This window comes from Neolamprologus brichardi, chromosome 2 (assembly GCF_056152115.1).
Source record: "Neolamprologus brichardi isolate AB-2024 chromosome 2, ASM5615211v1, whole genome shotgun sequence".
NCBI lineage: Eukaryota > Metazoa > Chordata > Actinopteri > Cichliformes > Cichlidae > Neolamprologus > Neolamprologus brichardi.
The window spans coordinates 10,316,615-10,332,514 of NC_142105.1; the positions used below are offsets into that span (position 1 = coordinate 10,316,615).

Consider the following 15,900-nt stretch of genomic DNA (forward strand, 5'->3'; position numbering starts at 1 on the left):
AAAAACTATTTACTAACTAATTATATTCAGTTCTGTGCTGAAAATGATTCATTCCAATCTAATATAATATGAGTGTGACCTGCAAGGAAAGTGCAGTTTGTCCTCATCCAGACGTGAAACTTTAGTTCTATTTTAAATCACCAAAACAGCCACCTGCAGGTGTTTTATAAAGAGCCTACAGTAACATAAAACTGGTGCAAAACTGCCTTCATGTTCAGGGAAAGACATTTAAAAAATATAATATGAATCTTTTCATGGCATCTGTTTGTTCTAAAACAGGGAAAAAACTATTTTGCACGTTTTGCATACCATGGAAATTCAGACCTAAAACTCATGGACCTGATTAATGAATGATGTCAGTGACCTGTGCAAAGGTGTGGACGGCTTACGGCTGATAAATCAACTGCTTGTCATTCTTAAGTTGTTTCTCGTCTTTCTTACTCTTCTCTTTTTTCTGACCTGAGCTGAAGGTAAACAGCACCTACGATAGGTGGACCAGAGTTCAGGAGATCAGTGACCCCACTCGGGTTCAAATCTCTGGATTCTCAAGAGGTTAAAGTCAGCTAGGATACTCAACAGTGCACCCACAGGCACAGTATAGCTGATAGAAATTTAGTCACATAGTCCAAGTGACAGCAGCTCACGTATATGGGCTCAGAGGGGTGTGTGCGTTTGTGCGCGTGTGTGTAACCAGGTGTAGAGCTGTCACTGAAGGAGAAAATTAGTCAGAAAATGACAGCAGCGTACCTGAGTGAGCAGACACAAACTTCAAAAAGTTTGCAACGACACACATTTCACAGAAACTTCACACGTGCACAGACGCGCGCACACACACACGAAGCTATTTTCACTGCGGTGAAGCCTCAGTGACTGCATGATATTTAATTATACTGATAAAAAAAAGACTAAGCGCTCTGAGTCGCTGTCCTTCTCTTTTCATCTCCAGGTCGATTTGAACGCTCCTAAATGTTTGCATTTCACATCCTTTGACCTTTGATCCTCTGAGTTTATTGTTAAAAACTGTTCAATTGCCAGAACAAACACTGAAAGTTAAGGTCAAAGAACGGGTCTATATCAAGCATGAGCCCCAGTGGTCGACTCTTTATGAACCAATGGGCCACGTTAATGACGAGCTAGTCCATCTCTATCCCTCACAGTCATGTGGTACATGAAACAATACCCTACAGCGCAGCATCACGACCCTCAAAGAATGGAGTCAGTGTTACACTGACACCAAATATTCAGATTACTGCACCATGAGTATTTCTTGCAGTGCAACTAATGGTGGGAAAAGTTCTTGAGTTGACTGAACCTGTTGATCTAACTTAAACCAGCTCATTGTTGGATCTTCGCATCAGCTGAAATTCTTTTAACTTGATGAGACCGATGCGGACAGTTCCCCGTCTTTGTACTGGTGTGAGAACTCACGCCTTTCACTTAGAAGAAGGAGAAACATTTCAGCACACTCTCCGGGGTGATGCCTTCTACTGACGTCAATAAGTTAGGGATAATCATCAATATTTCGGAAAGGTTTAAGAAGATTGGGCCTTATTTTAGATTCCACAACAGTCATGTAGAAACATGAGCTAGTTTACTGAGTGCAGGCTCATTAGAGAGGGTTTACTCATCAACACTGCAAACATGTTTATGCTTTCCACGATCAATAATCAAGCAGCTTGAGATGATACATAATTGTGCAATTAAAACTTTGGATGCAAAGTCAATATGATATCCCCGCTGAGGTCTCCGGTGAAAATAGATACGTTAAGGTGTCTCATACAAGGTGCTCAGGAACAAGAGCAAACTTTCTGTGCGTGTGTGTGTGTTGCTTTTGGCTTCAGACGTGCAGAAAACAGACAAAAAGAGAAAGTAAAGCTGCGGCACATGATATCAGCACTTATTTATTTTAATAAAAACGTCTGAATACAAAGTACATTCACAGGTACAGTAGCAAGCCACTGAGCTGCTCTGTTGGATTTCTACAGCAAATCAGTGATCACTACAAATATTCAAATTCATACACCATTTTACAACTTTATATCCCATAAACATACCGCTATAAGTCAGAATAAACACACTTTTGTACTTACAAACAAATAATCCAGGTTTTCGGTAGTTATTCATTTGTTACTAAGCTGTAGCACTAACCAACCAGCTGAGTCCTACACAAGTCTATTTACTGGAAGATACAAGAAAGAAAAGCTCTGACTGGCAGGTCAATAAGAGCTTCAGTCGTTAATGATTTGATTAACAGGTCGATAAGGAGTCTAACTGCCTGAATGACAGGATTCACTGGCAGTTAAATCTTAAATGGCCTAAAAAAAAAAAAGGAAATCTCCAAGCTATTTGTTGTTAAAATGAGCTTTTTTGGACGGGAGGGGTAAAGGAGGACGTGGAGCTGACTGTGGTTTGGATATGGAGCAGCAGCAGAATTTAAACAGAGAGATCACGACAGAATGATCGCGTCTGAATATTCATGTATTGCGACACAGTATATACTATGTTAAAGTTATCAGTTATCTTTTGGTGCTTGTAGTTCTTTAGATAATAATAATAGTTCTGGTTTTAGATACAGGATGATGGCGTTTGCTCAGCACAGCGACCGGAAGCAGAACAAAGCTGCTGTTTTAATTCCATCAAAAGGTTTTTCAGGAATTCATCAACCAATTATAAGAAAATGCTCATAAACTTCAAATAAGTCCAACGACTTTACTAAAAATGTTTCATTTGATAAAACAGAAATTGAATGTGCAAAAAAGAAGAAAGAATCAATAAATTCTAGTAAATTTGTTATTATACAAAGATTTGTTTTATTTTTCTCTGAATTTTAACCTAATGACCTGTAACTTTATCAGTAACCTGAATAAAAAAATGAATGCATCGTCTTTTTCCTTTCTTCTTCATGCAGCAGTTTTCTCCAGCTTTCAGTCTCTGAGCTCGGCTCAACTTCTACACTGGAAACATAGATTAAACTGATTTTCATTTTATCATCTGACTCCAGTTTACAAGACAAACAAGGGGACATCTGAATGTAAGAGTGTGGCCAGTCAATTCTAAATCAATTATAAAGGAAGTGAAGTGGCAGGAGTGAGTTCCTGTCCACCCTGACAAGCCTTTCTGTCGGCCTGTGAGAGAAAGCAGGTTGGCTGATTATCTGCCAATCACCCTGTCCTCCGAACCCTGACTGTCACTCATCAACTCCAGGCACCGGGGCTACAGAAAAGGGAAACAAAGGTCAATAAATCTTCTTGCTGCATTCTCAATCATCCAGGAAAGTAAATCTCCAAAAGTTGACTCTGTTCATCTGGACGTAGCGTTTTGTGGGAGAAACGTTTCGTCACTCATCCAAGTGACTTCTTCAGTCTCAGCTGACTGCAGGTTTCCCCAATCTTATAAACAGTACATTTGCATAATGACTGAAATCAGCCCACTGAAGGAACAATGGGCTGGGAGGTCAGTTCCTTAATCTTAATTATGCAAATTCTCATGACCATTGATCAACAACCACTGATCAAAGCCCACTGATCAATGGCCATGAGTACCATTCACAGAGAGTTGGGAAATGGCTGCAATCACAGCATTGTAAGATGGTGAAAGATGTACCCTTAGGCCTCCTCCTCGATTCAGAGATGGTCTTTCCCTTTTCACATAAATGGCCTCCTTGACTCCATGCTCAAACCAGCGTTCCTCCCTGTCCAGGATGTGTACATCCTCATCCTTGAGAGAGTAAATAGACTGCAGAGTCCTGGCCTGACGATGTAGCTCTTCAGTGTTGTGCCATCCGCTTCGCCAGAGGTTGTTTGGTTTCCCCGATGTATAAATCCTGGCAATCCTCCTGGCACTTAACAGCGTACACTATGTTACTCTGTTTGTGTCGGGGGACCCAATCCTTGGGGTGGACCAGTTTTTGGCATAGCATGTTTTGGGTTTAAAAGCCACAGAGACCCAGTGTTTAGAAAAAATGCGTCTCAACTGCTCCGATACTCCTGACACATATGGGATCACTACAGGTTTAGGCTTGGGCAGCGGTTGTCCTTCTCTCCTGGATCGGCTGGAGCTTTCTTTAGGTGCCTTTCCCGCTTTGACAAACGTCCAGCTGGGATAACCACATTTACTCAGGGCCTTCTTGATGTGCCGTTCTTCTGCCTCCCTGGCCGCTGTGTCAGCGGGGATGGTGTTCGCTCTGGTGTTGTAGTGTCCTGGTGACACCCAGTTTGTGCTCCAGTGGATGATGACAGTCAAACTTTAGATACTGATCCGTATGTGTAGGTTTACGGTACAGGTCAGCTTTTAGATGTCCCCCATTCCTGATGGAAATCTCAGTCTAAGAAGGCTAACCTGCCACTTTTCATATCCTCCCTGGTGAATTTGATGTGTCGGTCCACCGAGTTAATGTGATCCATGAAATGTAGTACGTCCTGAGATTTGATTTTCACCCAGGTGTCATCCACATACCTGAACCAATGGTTTGGTGGTGTTCCAGGGTAGGATAGCAAAGCCATCTTTTCCACTTCTTCCATGTACAAATTGGCCACGATGGGTGAAACTGGGGAGCCCATGGCACACCCATGTTTCTGCCTGTAGAACTGACCCTTGTATGTGAAGTAGGTGGAATGAAGACACAGTTCCAAAAGCAAACACACTTGGTCGATGCTGAGATTGGTCCTGTTGCTGAGGTTGGTGTCATCCTGTAATCTCTTACGGACTACCTCCAACGCTTCCGTGACTGGGATGCAAGTGAAGAGAGATGTAACGTCGTACGAGACCATGGTTTCATCTGCCTCCATAATGACATCTCTCACCTTCTCAACAAAATCCAGGGTGTTCTGGATGTGGTGTTCAGAGCTGCCCACCAGCGGGTTGAGGATCGAAGCCAGAAACTTGGAGATGTTATAGGTGACCGAGTTGATCATGCAGACAATCGGTCTTAAAGGTGCACCCTGTTTATGTATTTTAGGTAAACCATACAGACTTGGTGTAGACTCCCCTGGGCTTAGCCTGTGGTACGAGGTCCGGTCAATAGCCTTGTCTTGTTCTAATTGCTTCAGACAGTCTATCACCCTCTTCCTGTAGCCACTTCCTGGGTCTCGTTTCAGTGGCTCATAAGTATTTTCATCACTGAGTAGTGACTGGTTTAGCAATACTGTGCACCTACACTTGTCTGCCGGAAGGATGATAATGTTGTTGTGCCTTCCTCTCCTCCATGGTGATGTTGGATGCTGGGGGCTTTGCATTGCTGAGACAGGCCGAAACTTTCATCCATAGTTGCTCTGCTTCCACTTCTGCAATATTGTTGTTACGAATAGCTGTTTCTGTGGCTGTGATCAGCTCCACTAGCGGGATTTGTCTCGGTGTGACAGCAAAATTCAGCCCTTTAGCAAGGATGTTTTTCTCTGTTTGGGTGAGCTGTCTGTCAGACAAATTCTTCACCCACTTGTCCACATCCTCGGTGTCGCATCCTTGTCTCTTCTGGTCACTGAGGACACTCTCCGTATTTTGTGGTGCTTTCCGACGTACAACAAGTAAGTCAAACTTCCTTTGTTGCCTGGTCTTAGACTTCTGGTGCTGTGCTAGACGAGCCATTTATAAGATTAGGGAAACCTGCAGTCAGCTGAGACTGAAGAAGTCACTTGGATGAGTGACGAAACTTTTCTCCCACAAAACGCTACGTCCAGATGAACAGAATCAACTTTTGGAGAAAGGTCAATAAAGGTCAAAAATGTGACTTTTGGGAAACAATGTGTAGTTCTCACACAGAAAAGAAGCTTCAAACCAGCTGACAAAAAGAGGCGACAAGAGCAAAAAACCACAAAAGGTGGAGAGCCGATAATCCACTGCGATTGTGACGAGTCCACTTAGGCGTCAGTTACATCCACAAAGAGAACAGTGCAGCGTAGGCGAAAAGGTACAAATCCGCTCCCCAAAAAAGTGACCTACCGAGGACGAGGAGGGACAAAAACAAAAAAAAAGATCCCAGAGGAACCAAAGATGATTAACTCCTCGTTATTCGGGAAAATTTTTCCAACCAAAAAATATTTCTTTAAACAGGTTTTTGTTTTTTGATTCTCCTCGATGGGAACTTGTACAAAGTGAAACATGAAGCAAAAAAAGCAGTTCACAACCACCACAGGCAAGGAGGGAAGAGAAAAAATCCTCAGAACTGCAGCAGAAACAAAAAAAAGCTTGAGGACTGAATCGGTTTTCTTTTTGTAAATTCAAGGAGGAAAAAAAAAGAAGCTTTAGATGCTCTTTGTGTCTTTAGTTTTGTCTTAAGGCAGTCTTTTATGTCCGGCCCCCCTCTCCGGCTGGGTGCTTGACGACGCTCCACCTACAAGAGGATAGATACGGACGTCTTACACCTCAGGTAACGCAACGTAGATATCACATTCCATGCAAAATGTCTCAGAAATGAGAAAAAAATGCCAAAAAACGTAGGAGTAATTGAAAGCTGGTTGAAGGAAAAATGATGCTTAAAAAAGGAAGCTAATTAAAAAAAAATGTGGGGGCAAAATACGCAAAATGAATTCATTGATCAGTTTGAAAATATCTTTCAAAAAAAAATAATAGCACCATTCATAAAATCACAGCCACAGTTATATATAGCTCTTAAAAAAAAAGACCAAATCATTGAGTCTCGGTGGTCACATTGGACTCAGTCAAACAACCGTTTTGGTATGAACAGAAATTCAGAAACAGAACTACATGTTTTATAAATCGAGACACGAATATATAAGATTATGTGAGCTTTGTTCATTTAGTCAGCCATGACAGTTTGAGACAGGCTAATTGGATAAGCTAGCTTCCGATTTCATTTATAAGTTTAATTCCTGTTAACGAGCAGTTTAAATAAAGTAATAATAATAATAAAACTAACTTGAGCCGAGGTTTGCAAAAGCTCACGTTAACGCTTGCTAATTGCTCGGTCATTGTTCGCCTGAGTCAGATGGACTGAGTTCGTTTTTGCACATTTTTGTCAGGCCAGGTTCTGCATGAACGCACACGCATGCACTGCACCCTCAGTCATTTAAATGATTACACTATTACTGGCAGCTTGTGAGTCTTTGGCTTTGAATTTTCCGTACAAAGAAATATTGAAGATTCATAGAAATGTACTTTTGCATCATTGTGCTAAACGTCCTCACCTGAGAAGGTGTGGATAAAACAGGAATTTGGGTAAAGGCTGCTGCAGCTCTCCATGCTCTCATGGCTGTTTATTCTTTTGCACTCAGGGTGTTTGATTATTGTCACACTGGTGTAGCCCATGTCTACAACTCTGATCCAAATACCCCTCCAAACATTTCTGCTGCTTTACATGGAGTGTTTGTGCAAGCATACATGCTGATCCTCATTACTGATACCTCAGGCACCTGTGAATACAGTGACAGAAAGAGGTCTCACAGAGCCACAGCTCACTTGCATTGCAGTTGTTAGCTAGCCATGTGGACAGGCTGTTTACAGGTGTGACTCTGGAGCCCCTCCTACAGCACTGCTCGTGCCGTTATGTCTTTATAATTATCTACAACTAATTCTGCGTATTTAGGCTGCTCCCTCACTGACAAAGGACCACCACAGCGGAAAGCTCCACATGTTTGATGCCGGATCTCCTGCTGGGAGATCGCTTTTTAAGCGAATGTGTAAACCACTGCACTATACGCACTTCTGCACAGGGTTCTTACTGTATATACTTTACAATCAACTGTCATAATAATTATGATAATCATAATAAAAACATGCAAAATAAAAAACATGTAACTTATAATCCAACTTATAATCACTTTTATTGTAAATGTGGTAGTTGAAGTTCATTGGATTGCTTTAATTTTACATGCAAACTACACAATCACCCGAGATTGCTCTGCTTGAGAGTGACCTATCACCAAAGGTCCATTCAGGCTCAATATTAAGGCACTTCTAATGCCATCAAAAGTGAATATAAAGGCTCATAAACAGAATTAGATACAGCTAACATCTCTGCAGTACGTTCATTGTTGTTTGAGGTGAATAAACTCAGACGGCCGTCTGGAGGTCAACGCGCAAAAAAAAAATCTCTTCTTGTTCAACCTGAATGCGCCTCAATAGCCTGCTACAGTCGCAGTATTATGAACATTTAATTCAATACACTGTGGGTGTGTGTTTATGTGTCAAGGCATTAGTGACCTTCAAGTAATGAATTGGGCTGAATCAAGTTGTACAATGAACCTGGGGGAACGTATAGACCCACACGTGCACACACACTTGCACACACACGTGCACACGCACACGCTGTGGCAACTGGCTGCAGTGTGCTGTCATCTGGCATTGACTTTAGATTTTAACAGTAGTGAAGTGCGATATTTAAGTTGTACACAAAAGACTTGCATGTATCCATGGCCAGAGGTGCTTCTGCACTTTTCAGGGATTACAGTTTCTAAGTAAGGTCTTCCTCATCTCTCTCTTTTTCTTTTTATTCTATTTTTCTTGCTCTGTACATTTTTTGTCTTTTCCTAGAGCTCCCCCTCTGGATTGTTAGCTCTTCTTCACCTCGCGCGCCCCTTTCTTTTCCTCGATCTTCCTGCTCTTTCCTCTGCGTTCCTTTTTATTAATACATTCTCCTCCTTGAATTAAGGAGGAAGTCTCCCTGTTCCTCCTCTTGAATTCTGCCTCCTCATCCTCCTCCCTACCATCATGGCAGCATCTGTTCATAATGAAAGACACAGTTGGACATCGTTCTCGTTTAGCGCCTCCTCCACGCTACCTGCTCCAGAGGTTACCTCCCGCCGGGCGCGTTTGTTAGACATCATCAGCACTTCCCAGCAACCTTCCCTCCCTTCCTCCCTGCCACCTTCTCCTCCTCCAGATGTCATTGATCTAGAAGTGGGTCACAACAGCGCTGAATCAAAGCTAGGTTACACAAGGCTCCGAGGCAGATACTGTATGTAATTTTAGCATGGGTTAACATTTATGCGGGAGAATGCGAAATGCTACGAGTGTTGTTTGGAGCATAGAGCCTGAAGCCTGAAGACGTGACAGGTGCTGAAAGGTGCAGAAGATCTTGGCCTTTAAGCCGCATGAGTCTATAAATAGGACTTTAATTTGGAATGTGTAGCTCTAAATCAGGCAGGTTGGTCTTTTAGCTTAACATGTAACTCTGTTCTTTATAATTTAATCGTGGAATCCTAGACTGAAAAATTCATAATCGTACACCGAGCTCAGAATCAGTCAGTAAAAATATTTTAGAATTTACTAAATGGCCAAAAACAGATCAACTGTTTTTTTTTTATATTTCCCTGTTATGTTCTGTTCAAAGTGAATTTCAGTCTATGCAAAGGTATGACTCATGACCCGTAGAATTTTGTGGCAAAGTGTCTAAAATGACCCAAAAAACACAGAAAATATTTCTCTTCTGCAACTAATAAAGCCTTAAGGACATTTTAAAATCATAATTAAAAATGTTCAAGTGATTAAAACATATTAATAAAAAAATACACATTCCTTGAGCTTGGATTTTCATTCTCAATCTTTGCATATTGACCTTAAAATACTCTAAATTCACAGGTAGCCTTCTGTTTTGCCACCATCTGAACAAGAAGGTTGTGAAAGGCGATAAAAGCTAACAGGAAGCTGCTCATTACTGAACCTTGTGTTTAAAAGACGAGCATTTAAAGGACAGCTGCCATTTTTCTTATCTTTTTATCAAAGCTATAAAAGGACAGTTTCAAAACTGGATGCTCGTACAAAACTACACGTTGCTCAATAACAATGCAACGTGCAATGTGTGCAGATGATCTTTAGCGGTGTGGTTTGAAAAATCTGCCCGTGGAAAGTAACAGAAAGCCACTTGTCCTCACTTCATTTAAAGTGCCCTTTAGCAAGGCTCTTAAACTCAAACTACAGCAGAGGAGGTGCTCACTGGTCATCAGACTGTGGCTGTACTGGAGCCACAAAACTGGATGCGCCACATACACATCAGCCACCCTGATCTAATATGTCTCCTTTACACTTTTGGAGTGGCCCTCCAATCAGAGAACCAAGGGGGTTATGGAAAGGGAAAAAAAATCACCCAGTGAGTAAGATGTCATTAAACATAAAAAAAAAATAATAGAAGAGCAGAAATTAGATTTTTAAAAAAAAGAAAGAAATGAGTATCCACTAGAAATTCAGCTTGGAAAACAACAAATTAAAATGAATTCAAAATATGGAAACTGGCGATAAAATACAAATACATCACAGTCAGGAGGAGGAAGACCCTTTAACAGAAAGGAAAAGTCATCTGAGTCCAGCTCAGAACTTTAGCCTCAGTTTTTTTATCCTTATATTGCAGTTATCATGAGATGAAGTTATCAATGAGATAAAATGGGACGTTTCTTTCCATCTACTCACACATTTCAGGTACAAACAGAAGAAAACAGTTAATTATTTCATTCCACTAGAACTGAATAAGCTCTTCAAAGTAGACTATTTTCACAAAATCATTATGATTTTGGTTTGTTTGATGGAAGATCCATCCAAGTTGATATACCGTGCTCACAATAAAGTAACGCACAGTTCCATTAGGGATAAATACTGCAGCGGGACGCAGATCGTGGGGCATCGTGGGGCTGTGTCACAGCCTCTAATCAGGCTGTTGAATCGCAAAGTGAAAGTTCTGTCCTCCAGTTTGGTGCACACTAAGCATGCAGTGCTTTATGAGTTTATAAAGTCAAGATAGTTGCCCTTGCTGCTTACTGTGGATAAATTGAGTTTCATTGAGCAAACAAACACCAAGGTTCTGTTCACAGAGAGAGGTTATGAAGCCTTAAGTCAATCCATCTGTTCAAAGAACAAGTTAAAAACACAAAACTCTCTCGAGCATTTCAACACCAGCCTTCCTCTGAGAACAAAGCTTCAAACAGTCAAACATTCAAACCTCGACTAAAGGCTATTGAAAATATTCCAGAGAGGAGAGCTGTGGATTTTTGCTTTTGTTCTTTAACTTTGAGTTGTTAACCAGAAGGACAAAAAGGCCCGGCAATTGAAGTACTAAATAAAATTAGAAAGATTCCTGCCATAACTTGGAAAAATCCAACAGCAGAAAGCTGAAAGTCAAAGACCAGGTGTCATAGTTATGAATATTATAAATATGTTTTCTGGCCTTCCAGCAAATTGTGAGAAAATGATTTCTGAGAACGAGCACATGCCACCTCCGCAGTCCTCTTGTTTGCTTTACTCTGAAAAAGATACGGAACAATATCGACATTCTGTCCTACTCTGCTCTAATAAAAGCTGTGAAAATGATAAATATGTGTTTATCCTTCAAGGACGACTTACAATTATATGTTTTTACCCAGAGCTACTTTGTATGCAGTCAGCGCGCACAGGTGTTTGTTTCCTCTTTTCTTTGTTTTCTTTTCAAAATGAAGACATGGTTCCTGTTTCAGTAAAGGAGGTCAGAGGTCACTGTGCAGCGAGAGCAGGCGGGAGGTCACTTTCAAAAACAGAAAGACCAAAACAAGCGGCGGATGACTCCATCGAGTGCTGCACATAGAGCCGTTTCTATCCCACAACTGTGGCAAATGTATGAACAACATCCAGTTTGATTAATCTACGAAATAATCCAAATGTAAAACCAGTTTGGCTTCAGAGGTTTAATCCCACTCAGTTTTTTTATTTGCATATGAAAAAGTGTCGAAAATAGCAAATGTGGAGAATTTTCTGCTTCCAGATGTTTTCAGTCTTTAGGCTAAACTAAGCTAATCCCTGCTAGCTCTAGCTTATAACACACAAAAATCACCTTTGGCTAAAACTAGAACTTAATGACTTTATTACTGTAAATAAAACAGAAAATAATGATTTGCATGTCATTTAAACCCAAGGTTATTATACGAGCAACATCAATAAGCTGGGTAATCTTCCAGCATCTCTGTTAACAGCTGCTGGCTGGTGCAGGAGTTCAGCTGCTGAGCAGTTTGGGGTCTTCTTTGTAGTATTCTTATTTTGATAATACAGCAAATGTTATCAGTATTGACAGGTCTGGACTGTAGGTAGTAGTTTAGCAGCTGAGGTAGTACTACAAAGGCATGATGTTTAAAAAAAATCAAACATGTTTTAGGATCATAGAGCTTAAATAAGCAAAGCTTTCCTGAAGAAAACATCATCGTCATCTGGATGTTGCTCCAAAGCCAGTTTATATCAGTCAGCATTAACGATGCCTCCACAAATCACCCGGTCACACCAGTATACATGCTGGGTTCTGTTTCTCCCAGAGGACACGAACCACAGTTTCCAGCACTGCTTCAGTCAGACCGAGACCAGATCTTGTTTATATTTTTGCATATTTTTATTTTATCACGCATATGTGGATGCAGACTATGCTTTTCAAAAGCCGGTGCTATGATTACCACTACAGAATCATGTCCACTTTGATTGCAGAAGAGTGTTGGTATTTAAAAATCGCTGCAAAGTAAAAAAAAAAATCACTCATAAAGAAATGTGAGGAATCAAATAAAAGACATTCCAACAAGGACGCTCACATCTGTTGAGGTAAAAAGCTGACCAGCAAAATTCAAGGTGTCAGAATAGACTGTCAAATGCAGACCCACTTTTAAGAAAATCATTTAAAAAACAAAGAGTTTTGATGGAGAGAAAAAAGACCCTGCAACCCTTGGGCAATATGCAAAGTGGATAAACTTCCCCATTCGCCACGCCACCGGCCATTAGGTTCGATCAGCTGATTCACACTCTCAGTGATGAGTGTGGAGGCATCGGGGGGAACGGGGGCTTAATTAAACTCAACAGTGATGATAAAGAGAAATAATGTCTGCAGTGCTGAGGGACTCAGATGGATGGATGGATGGATGTATATACCCAGTCTGGACATAAGAGGGGGACCTAACGCATACTTTAATAAAAACAGGAAATGAAGTGATGTGAAATCTATGTTTTATCTGCAAGTGAGATTCTAAATACCTTTAAGAAATCTACAAGAGTACGGCCAAGTTATCAAACCATATTTTTGGTGTTTAATCGTGACTGAAGAAGTTGAACCTTCTTTAAACTTCAACCTGTGAAATATGCCGTGTATTATTTAGCGCACATTATATAATATGGTCACAAGGCTAGGCATACTGAAGCACTATTTGATGTCATCATCATCATTTCTTCCTGGAAAAATTCTGAGCATCATCCTATTATATGAGCAGGTTAACAATGGGAATGACATCAAAGGCAAATCTACCCACAAAACCGAGCCGCTGAATATGAATTACCGAGTGTTTTCGCAGTCTGTTTTCTGGCGTCCCCGAGGCTCTCTCAGGACTTCAGATGGTGAGGGAACTGACATAAAGACCCCTTTTAACACAGCCTCAACACAGGCAGAGGAGCTCTCTGCATTAGCCTGCGCATTCTCCAGCCGGTGAGTCTCCAGCAGCAGCAGCAGCAGGAGCACACAATGGAGAATATAAAAAGGCGGAAAGGCACGTACCTGCATGAAAAGCACCGTATAGAAGCATAAAGGAGAAATTTCAGTGGTAAGTAAAGTGGCAGTGTGGCGCGACACCCCTCTCTGTCTGTCAGGCCTGTGATAATGCAATGGTCGCTATCCAGCAGTGTGCTCTATTCACAGCTCCAGGCTTCCTTTTCACACTGTCCACAAAAGAATAAACACACTGCACATGTGGGGTCTGCTGACTGTTTGAGTGGCCTGTCCTTTTTAAACTGTCCTTTTGTCCTGCACTCGACGTGCCGCAGTCCTGCGGTCTGACTGCTAGTTCACTAAATGGTTCAATTTGCAAGAACTGCTGCCAGCAACATGCGGAGACTTAAACCGCCAGAGGTTTAATTTCCAAAATATAGAAAGTAAAGAAGAGGGGACCAGCTAAATCGCCACAAACATGCAAAGGTTCAAACAAACCTTAAAACGTAATGATGCAGACAAGTAAACTTTTACCCGCTTAGTGGGAAACACAATGCCTGAACACAAAGTCCAAAACCTGACAGATTTCACTTTTTAAGACAAATAAATTTTTAGTTTGAACAGACGTGTCTCCAAATGGAGACTTAACCTGCAAGGTTGCGGTGCATGCCGCAACACAGCTACCTGTTCATGCGCAGACCACCATCCCATCGAATGTTTTTCAGCAGAGCAACATTCTCACAGGAACAGATTTTCATATTCCTTTAACATTCCCACTAATATTTCCATATTATGCCCCTATTTGGACTTTTTTCAGAACTGGGCCAGTTATCCGCGTTGCTTTAAATTTAACTTGAGCTCTGACTGACTCATCAGATATTCGCCGTCTGTCAGCCTTGAGCCTTTCTTGGTGTCGTCTGCAGCCTGTCTGCCCATAGTACCTCATCGGTTAGCATTAGCTTATTGCATTGCATTGGATAACGCTGTCAGTAGTCAGCTGTATTGCAGTCTTTATTAGGTTCTGGCATACTTGTTGTGCTGTTTTACGTAGCTCATCCTTTGAATTTATGTGTGTTTTTATGTGCTGCTGTTAAACAGATTTACTGTGAAACAGGCTGAGGAGAGCGTCTCAAATGTGACAGCTGAGAAAAAAACGGCTCAGACTGACAGAGAGACTCCATTTTGGAGAATTAAATCAGTTAAATGGCTGTGGGAGAGCGGAGAGGGAAGCTGGATGTGTCCACCGGGCTGAAGAGCTCTCAGGAAAACGCCTCAGTTTCTCCTGCCAAGGCTGAATCTTTTATCTTTCTTTTCGCTTTATTGGTGCAGCTCTGACCCGTCGCTCCCTCTTTCTCATTTTTCAAAGTCGATTTTCTCTCTTAAGTGTTCTGCTTTCTCTCGCTTCTCCACTTTTTCTTCTCCGTTCCTTTTTTTTCCCTTTGGTCAAATCACTTTTAGCTCTTCTGCTCCCACTTCGACTTATCGCTTCTTTTTTCCTCAAACACTCGATGGCAGACAGACAGACAGACACTCAGCCAGTCAGAGTGAGATGAGACAAAGCTGGACATGATTTAGGGGACACTTTCAGATGCCCCGCTGTAAAGGCAGAAGCCATTTCTTGAGCCTATTAGTAGAGTTTTAACATATGATAAGAAGTATTGAAGTCATTATAGCACATGCCTGCAGGGTGGGTGGAGCCATAAGAGAGTGAATCAAAGAGCCTGACGACCAAAAGGGGGGGGGGGAAGAGAAAATTCAAGACCAATCAAACGTTACTAGTAATGTCAAAGGAGCTTGCAAAGAAAAGTGTCTGGACTTCTTTAAGTTGCTTGAAGACGTTTCACCTCTCATCCATTTCTCCAAGCATGACATCCCGGTGCATTTCAGACCCAGCAACACGCTCAGACAAAAACTGGTTCACCCGAAAAACAAAACTCCAAAACACAGACTTAACAATGTGGTGTATGCCGTACAGTGCAGCGAGGAATGCCCAGAACTCTACATCGGAGAGACCAAACAGCCACTTCACAAGCGCATGGCACAACACAGAAGAGCCACCTCCACAGGACAAGACTCAGCTGTCCATCTGCATCTTAAGGACAAAGGTCACTCTTTTGAGGATGCCAATGTTCACATTTTGGACAGAGAGGACAGATGGTTTGAAAGAGGAGTGAAAGAAGCCATCTATGTCCACTGTGAGCGACCATCTTTGAACAGAGGCGGTGGTTTACGACACCAACTCTCTGCCATCTATAATCCAGTTTTGAGATCCCTCCCCAGACGCCTTAACGCCCACTCACATCCTGGGCCATCTGACCTCAGGAATTCGCATGATAAGGTGGGGCCAGGTTTCACAATGAACTCACCCGAAACTCTGGCTGATTGGGACCCACACCCAGTTTCACACCTTGGCTCAGGCGATTAGAGGATCATCAGGGGGTCCTTTTGTCCCTCTGTGGGGGGATACTCCCACTAGGTTTATATCTGGGACTCCCCACCATTTGACCTTAGAACTGAAGAAGCTTCTCGGA

At 41.8% G+C, this 15,900-nt stretch overlaps 1 protein-coding gene across 4 annotated transcripts in view; it reads right to left on the minus strand.

The window, feature by feature from the left end:
* LOC102779569 (protocadherin-1-like) overlaps positions 1-15,900 on the minus strand; it is a 219,811-nt gene that overhangs the window by 57,959 nt on the left and 145,952 nt on the right. The window contains exon 5 of one of the 4 annotated variants that reach the window (XM_006797628.3): positions 3,379-6,328. The exons of the other annotated variants lie outside the window; for them this stretch is intronic. Coding sequence (XP_006797691.1) covers positions 6,270-6,328 — 59 coding nt within the window. The 3' untranslated portion in view covers positions 3,379-6,269. Of the gene's footprint in view, positions 1-3,378; positions 6,329-15,900 lie in introns of those variants that run through there. 4 annotated transcript variants of the gene reach the window in all.